This window comes from Oncorhynchus mykiss, chromosome 9 (genome assembly GCF_057628025.1).
Source record: "Oncorhynchus mykiss isolate SJ-2025 chromosome 9, ASM5762802v1, whole genome shotgun sequence".
NCBI lineage: Eukaryota > Metazoa > Chordata > Actinopteri > Salmoniformes > Salmonidae > Oncorhynchus > Oncorhynchus mykiss.
In genome coordinates this window covers 69,395,833-69,403,556 of record NC_143030.1, presented here as the reverse complement: position 1 = coordinate 69,403,556, position 7,724 = coordinate 69,395,833, and the positions used below count along the sequence as shown (strand labels likewise).

Sequence of the window (7,724 nt, the reverse complement as noted above, 5' to 3'; positions counted from 1 at the left end):
TTTTAAAAGGCTAATTGATCATTAGAAAACCCTTTTTCAACTATGTTAGCACAGCTGAAAACTGTTGTGGTGATTAAATAAGCAATAAAACTGGCCATCTTTAGACTAGTTGAGTATCTGGAGCATCAGCATTTGTGGGTTCGATTACAGGCTCAAAATGGCCAGAAACAAAGCACTTTCTTCTGAAACTCGTCAGTCTATTCTTGTTCTGACAAATTAAAGCTATTCCATGCAAGAAATTGACAAGAAACTGAAGATCTCATACAACTACTCCCTTCACAGAACAGCGCAAACTGTCTCTAACCAGAATAGAAAGAGGAGTGGGAGGCCCCGGTGCTTGTTCTCTTGCTCAGTTGTGCACTGTGGCCTCCCACTCCTCTTTCTATTCTGGTTAGAGCCAACTGTGTTGTGAGACAAAACTACACATTTTGGAGTGGCCTTTTAATGTCCCCAGCACAAGGTGCACATGTGTAATGATCATGCTGTTTAATCAGCTTCTTGATATGCCACACCTGTCAGGTGGATGGATTATCTTGGTAAAGGATAAATGCTCACTAGCAGGATGTAAACAAATTTGTGCACAACATTTGAGAGAAATATTTTTTTGTGCATATGGAACATTTCTGGGATCTTTTATTTCAGCTCATGGAACATGGGACCAACACTTTACATATTGCGTTTATATTTTTGGTCAGTGTATTTCAATTGACTGATTTGCTTCTATGAACTGTAACTCAGTTAAATCTTTAAAATTGTTGCATGTTACATTTATATTTTTGTTCAGTGTATAATGTGTTAAATACCCAGTCCGACCATCATCAAGCCCTGTCATCCCTGGTCTCAATGATCACATTCACTATAGTTTGTCAGGAGGTGGGATAGTCCCCCTGTTGGAGCGATACCAATCCATTCAACATTGTTTGATTTGGAAAAAGTTGAGCAAACCAATGGGCTATAGTTATGCACATGCATTACACAAGGTAAGAACAAGATACACCAGCTGCTGAAACATGTTTTTCATGGCAATCCACTTTCAGTTTATATTAAAACACTTCTACTTCTGGGAACCTTTCTTGACTTACGTTTGGCACACGTCTAGGTAGATCATTATTACATTGTACTGATAAAATAAGCTATCTGTTTGGTTATTTTAACTTTCTCCTGTACATGGACAGTTCATTATCCTCTCTGCAATTCGATCAACTTTTGTCATTTTCATTTATTTATCAAAGTTGTCTTTTTATTTAGTGCCTGTTTTGCAAGATCCAATCAGTACTCTGCATTCTTCTCTGGTTGGGGTTGACAGAGCATTAGAACAAGTCTTATAGTGCTAAACATTGCAGTCCATATAGTTGAATGCAATGCAATAGCTTTGTTTAATTGCTACCATGGAAAATATGACCAGAATGGTCTCACAACCAAGTATAATGGGGAGAAGTGTATGTTGCACAATGTATACTGTTTAATGGGGGGGGGGGGGGGGGGGGGATAATTTCCAAAGGGAAAATAATCCACCCCCACCTCTTCCTCTACTCCCTCTCTGCCTTCCTCTCCCTCATCCTCTCTCTCTCTCTCTCTGAGTCCCAGCCCCTGAAGGTGTCATAACTGTGTTCTCTCTCTCCCTCTCTATCACCGCCTTTCAGATCTTTAAAAGCTGCTGCTTTGCTGTGTCTCGATCTCCGTTTGTCTCCTCTAGCACTGCAGAGGACTCCTGGCTGTCTTGAGATTAAACCGACTAAGCATCAAGCAAAGCTGAAGAGACGGAAAGAAAACGGAGAAACAGGAGAGAAGAAATAGCATTAGCCACATTTGACTGAGAGAGGGAGGGAGAAAGAGAGAGTGTGGAGCTGAACCTGAGACCTGGACAGAAAATGCCTCTCCTTTCTAACTTAACGACTATTATCTTGTTGTTGATTGCTCACTGCGCATCTTCGACTCTAGCTAACCGTTTGGGACCCTACAAGGGTTGTTTCTCGTGTAAAGAACCAGGTCGGGCCCCCCGCGACCATATTGGGCAGGCAGGCAGTACATCAATGTTGGCCCAGGGAGAGCCCTGTGGTGTGTACACCATGAGCTGTGCCAAGGGGCTGCGTTGCGTGCCTCTTCCTCAGGAACACAGCCCTCTCCAGGCTCTGCTGCAGGGCAGGGGCATCTGCACCAAGCAAAGCAGGACCAGTCCCACGGAGAGGCCCCACCCCACAGGTAAGACTGAGACACACACCACCAGCACCTCTAATAGTATTCAATTCAGCTCTGTGTTGTGTGTGTGTGTTAGGGCAATTATACTACAGATTAGTTTATTAAGGGGGTAGCTGTGGTAGCATGTAGTAGAACACACAATCTCTCATCATCAGTGTGAATATTGTATATGACGTTGGCGTGCACCAAATAGAAATGCTAGTACTGTATTATCATATGAGTATGACATTTAATGTTAGATGCATGACAAGCACTAAACATGGATTTGAAAGTGCTGCATGGTCTTGATTTCTATGCTGCAGTGTCTCTGGAGTCATGTGACTAGGGTTGCACAATTCCGGGAACTTTCCATAAATTCCCTGGTTTTCCAGAATCCTGGTTGGAAGTTTCCTATTTTCCAACTGGGATTTCAGGAAACCAGGGAATTTATTGAAAGTTCCCGGAATTTTGCAATACTACTTGTGATCAAAATCTAATGTGAGGGACTTTGGAACTAGAAGTCTCAAACGTTGCCTTGAGCAGCATATCATCAGTTATGGAATAAATGGGATTTAGGCTACACTATGATGAACAGACATTTGTGAGGCTCTGTTAAGGCATATTAGTACATAGTAGCTTGTGTAAATATGTGTGTGTGTGTGTAAGTATGTGTGTTTGTGTAGGTATGCCTCATGATACATGTGATGTGTATGGTTATAGTACTGTACATGCATTTCAAAGAGAGGTTTTGATCTGTGCGTGTGCATTTTCTTGACAGCACTGAATGAGTGTCACGCTGTCACCCACATTCAGATTATGCTGCTTTTCATTGCAAGCTCTCCACCTACTGTTCAGACTAAGCCACTGCGATCCCTTAGTGAGGACATGCTACAGGAACTATACTCATGGGAAATATACACCGGTATCCAGTATATGCTTGATGATTCATGTCTTGCAACAGCTTGAAATAAAATACTTCTAACTTATATAATGATATTAGAGATGGGTTAAGGTTCCTAATAATGCCCTGATTTAATGTATTATTGGTAATATGCTGCTCTCTCCTATAGGTCCACATCCTTCGCATAGTGGTGAAATAGAAAAGGTATGTTTTATCCAAGTATGAAGATAATAATGATTTATATGTACACTTACTCACACCTGCTTAAATGTGAGAACATATGTAGAGCTGATTACATAATGTGTTCATTTTCATACAGATAGATACTGTATGATGGAAGGAGCCTGGGAGAGTTAGTTATTACTGAAGCTGCTGTGCTATCTGGGTGATACAGTGACAGCATTCTGCAGCCATTCTGAAGCCATATAGGGCATGATGTGTATGCAGCTGCGTGGCAGAACTAATAAGCCATGATGTGAATCAGTCAAGTTTAGACTCGAATGTGGTGGCCTTGGATTTTTCACTTTACAAAAGGAGGTTGATCTGCGATCAAACACAACACACAATTTGTTTCTACAATTTAACAAATATAGTGCATTCGGAATGTCATTTTTTCCACATTTTGTTACGTTACAGCCTTATTCTAAAATGTATTAAATTGTTTTTTCCCCTCACCAATCTACACACAATACCCCCATAATGACAAAGCTGAGAAATGTTATGAATACTTTCCCGAATGCACTGTACTGTCTATATAGTCACAGTTGCTTCAAACCACTGTCTCAGTGACCTGAAAAGGCACAGCCTTTGTCTAGCAAGGATACATTGATAAACACAGTAACTACACATTGATTCATACAGTAACTAAACATTGATAAATACAGTAACTATACATGGATAAATACAGTAACTACGCCTTGATGAATACGATAACTGCACATTGATAAATACAGTAACTATAAATTGATGAATACAGTAACTACACATTGGTCAATACAGTAACTACACATAGATAAATAAAGTAACTACACAAGCAGAAATGCTTATTAAATGACAGAAAATGCAGAGAACCCTTAAGTAGCCTATTGAAGTAGCTACAACATGTGTGGATATCATAGGACATGTATGTCAGTGATGGAGCATGAAGCCAGAAGCTAAACTTATTATATATCACATACTATCATGTCATTATATAATGATATTGTTCTGTTTAGGCACCCTGCCGTAAGCTGCTCAATAGTGTTCTGCGTGGTGTTGAGCTCACTATCTTCCTGTCTGATCGTGACATCTATATCCCCAATTGTGATACTCTGGGCTTCTACAGGAAAAAGCAGGTAGATACAGAGCGACATGTTTGCTGACGTGAATATTTGCATGTGTATGTATATTTGCCTGTGTATGTGTTTATGCTATCCATCTATTTAATTGCATAATATCTCTCTAATTAGTTGCATGCTATCCCTCTATTTAATTGCATGCTATCTCTCTATTTAGTTGCATGCTTTCTCTCTATTCAGTTCAGCCCAAAAATATCTCCACAGCCAGAGGCTCTGGATAAAGAAGACTTTTCTTTCAGGACCTCTGGGCATGCAGACAATAGTTCTGTGGTATGATGACATATCATTCTCTCTCCTGTCACACAACACAGTGTCGTTCCTCCAAGGGTGTACAGCGTGGCCTCTGTTGGTGTGTGGACGAGCTGGGTACCGCCTTGTCCTCACGTGCCAGCGAAGACGGCACTTTACCATGCGATGGAGATTGAGGGATGTCTCTGTCCCACAACTTTGAGCCTAGAGGAGGGGAATAGGAGGAGGAGGAGCAGGACATGGAGAGGGGGTGGCTTTAGCTTGTGCTAGACACTGCCTCGACAGGAGAAACCAGGGATTAACCACTTCCTATGGAAATTACCCAAAATTAGGTTACAGTCCTCTAGTCAAGAAACATCTCAACAAAGACACACACCAACAGTACTACAGTAGCAATATCCAGCTTAATGTTCAACAGTTTGCAGCTACAATACCAGTCCTCTGAATCATTCAGTGTGACAATGTGCTATAGCTTACCTAGCTCACATTACCACTTTGTTATTCACTGCCTCAACTAACTGATATCTCAGCTGTATTTCTCCATAATGAATTCCCTGGCTCTTATCCTGGCTTCGTCCGTTCGTTGTAGATGTTCTGTTTTATAGGATAGCTGACACTGCCTGTGTTTGTTATTGACTCAGTAGGCTGAAATACTGTCACGCTGGTGTTGGTGTGACACAATGTTTGAAAACATGTCTACGTCACCATCCTCTCTCCCTCTCTCCAAAGATACACTGACATTATGATATTTAATTAATACAATATAAGAATATTCCTTTTCTATTTAATTTATTTTGGAATATGTAGTACTGCTTGAATTTGACACTTATCCTATAATCGCGTCAGAAAAACAGTGATGTGAAACAGTCCATTGTTGTTGAAATGACGTTCCGACTGCTCTGATAGCTGATTGTTTGTACATATTTGGGATTTTTGTGGTTGACAGTGTGTCCTGAAGTGGCAGACAAAAAACGCTTATGGCTGTTACGCTTTTCAAGAAGTTGTTAAGCATATTTTTATATACATCAATATAATATTTTATATATAAATTGTTGGTTTATTTAATGAACTACAATGCCATGTATTTTTATATTGTCAGCATTTTTTTCATTTAAAAAAAAACAGAGGTTATTTTATTTCATTGCTAGGGACAACATTGTGCTTTGGCGGCAGTAGCACCCTCATGGCAAAATTCACCACACACATCTGAGCAATTCAACTGTTATGATTTTTACTTCAAGATTTCTATTTTATTTATACTTTGACCATTTAATATTGGAATTATTTGCTTTTGGCACATCCTATTACAATGCTCATTTTCGTAAATTAAGTTTAAATATGTTACAGTTACTTAATTGTCTTTCCCAAGTCCTCACAAAAAAAAGTTAAATTGTGTGATGAACTGTGTGATTAGATGGTGTCTATTTACCACCAATCTTGTTGTGCCAATCTCTTTGCTGTGATGCTAGGTCCATGCACAGGGGGCCTGTAAGAGCTCAAATAAAATATAATGATATCAAACTGGATAACAATAAATAAATACATATATTAATATAACAGAGCATTACGGTGTGTTTTATTTGTGAGCTCCACCAGTGCAGTAGCTGTAGTGGGATTGGATCGCATTCATTTTACAAAGGTGCTTAGTCATAGTCACAGTTTGAAGCACCACACGTGTAGCAGCCAAATGTAGCACAGCATATCTACTCAGCTAGCCACCTTGTTCTCTTATGTCGGAGTTGATTTAAAATCATGGCCCTGATTTGAACTATTTGTTTTCTGTTCAAATTAAGATCTGATAACTGTCTCTCCAAAAATATCTAATAGCTGTACCTCCAGATCAAGTTACAAATAAATCAACAGGTTAGGAATTAATAGAATGAATAGGCATCAGTATGATGCAGGTTTTCTACCATGTCTAGGGGATACAAAGGACCATTTGCTCTGGCACTTACAGTACACAAGGACACATGCCTGTTTCCAAGGAAACCGCATAGAATATCCAATTTGTCCATGCATAATCATTTGAAATACAGGTCTCGCAGAAGATGATGCAGGAAAGTAAGCAGCTCCCTTTGTTAAGTCACACCACATGTCCTGCTTCTGTATCTAGGGTGGTTACATTTGTTATTCGTAGGAGAGTGAATATAGGAGACATCCTACCTTCTCTGTGCACAGAATCAACTATTTAAAATGTGCTCAGATGGAAGACAGATCAAAATGCTATGCCATTAACATTGCTTGTGGTATATCCTCTATTATAAACCGGGTGATTCGAGCCCTGAATGCTGATTGGCTGAAAGTTGTGGTATGTAAGATCGTATATACCACAGGTATGACAAAAAATATTAAATACTTTTTTACTTTTTTACTGTTATAATTACATTGGCAATCAGTTTATAATAGCAATAAGACACCTTGGGGGTTTGTGGTATATGGCTAATGTACCTAGGCTAACGGCTGTATCCAGTCACTCCACGTTGTGCATAAGAACAGCTCTTAGCCGTGGTATATTGGCCATATACCACACCCCTTCGTGTCATATTACTTACTAAGAGCAATGCTGGTGCACAGATTTAGTTATTAGTGGCCAAGGCATGGTATGTCAGAAGTGATAAGCGAGAGGAGGGTCTGTGTCTCAAATGGCACCCTATTCCCTAGTGCACTATATATTCTGCCCTGGTCAAAAGTAGTGCACTAAATAGGGAATGGTGTCATTTGGGATGCACACATCTCCCCACTGGGCACATAGTGGTAGAATCAACTTTGTTTCCACGTCATTTCAACCCCCAAAATCTCTTCAATCTAATTTAGCCATAGGTGGTGGCAGTGGCGACCCATCATTAGGGACAGTGATTTAATAAAGCCTCCATACCAACATTGTCTCTTTTTTGCATTCTTGAGTAAGGCAGCTCCAAAATGAAGGTGTTTCAGCCTAGCTCAGTGCTTTCTGTGGTGGTGGTGGTGGGGCAACCAGTGGAAAATAAGGAGCATAGAGGTTGGTAATGTTCTCTAGTTGCGGCGTGATTGACTCAGTGTCCTGTCACTCATGGGGACTC

The 7,724-nt window shown here is 40.1% G+C and overlaps 1 protein-coding gene across 1 annotated transcript; it reads left to right on the top strand.

The window, feature by feature from the left end:
• The first annotated feature begins 1,766 nt into the window (after positions 1–1,766).
• igfbp6 (insulin-like growth factor binding protein 6) lies at positions 1,767–6,222 on the top strand. Its single transcript, NM_001124560.1, is given in 4 exon segments — positions 1,767–2,202; positions 3,249–3,283; positions 4,294–4,413; positions 4,728–6,222. Coding segments are annotated over 4 exon segments (600 nt in total). The 5' UTR covers positions 1,767–1,871; the 3' UTR covers positions 4,842–6,222.
• The last annotated feature ends 1,502 nt before the right edge of the window (positions 6,223–7,724 follow it).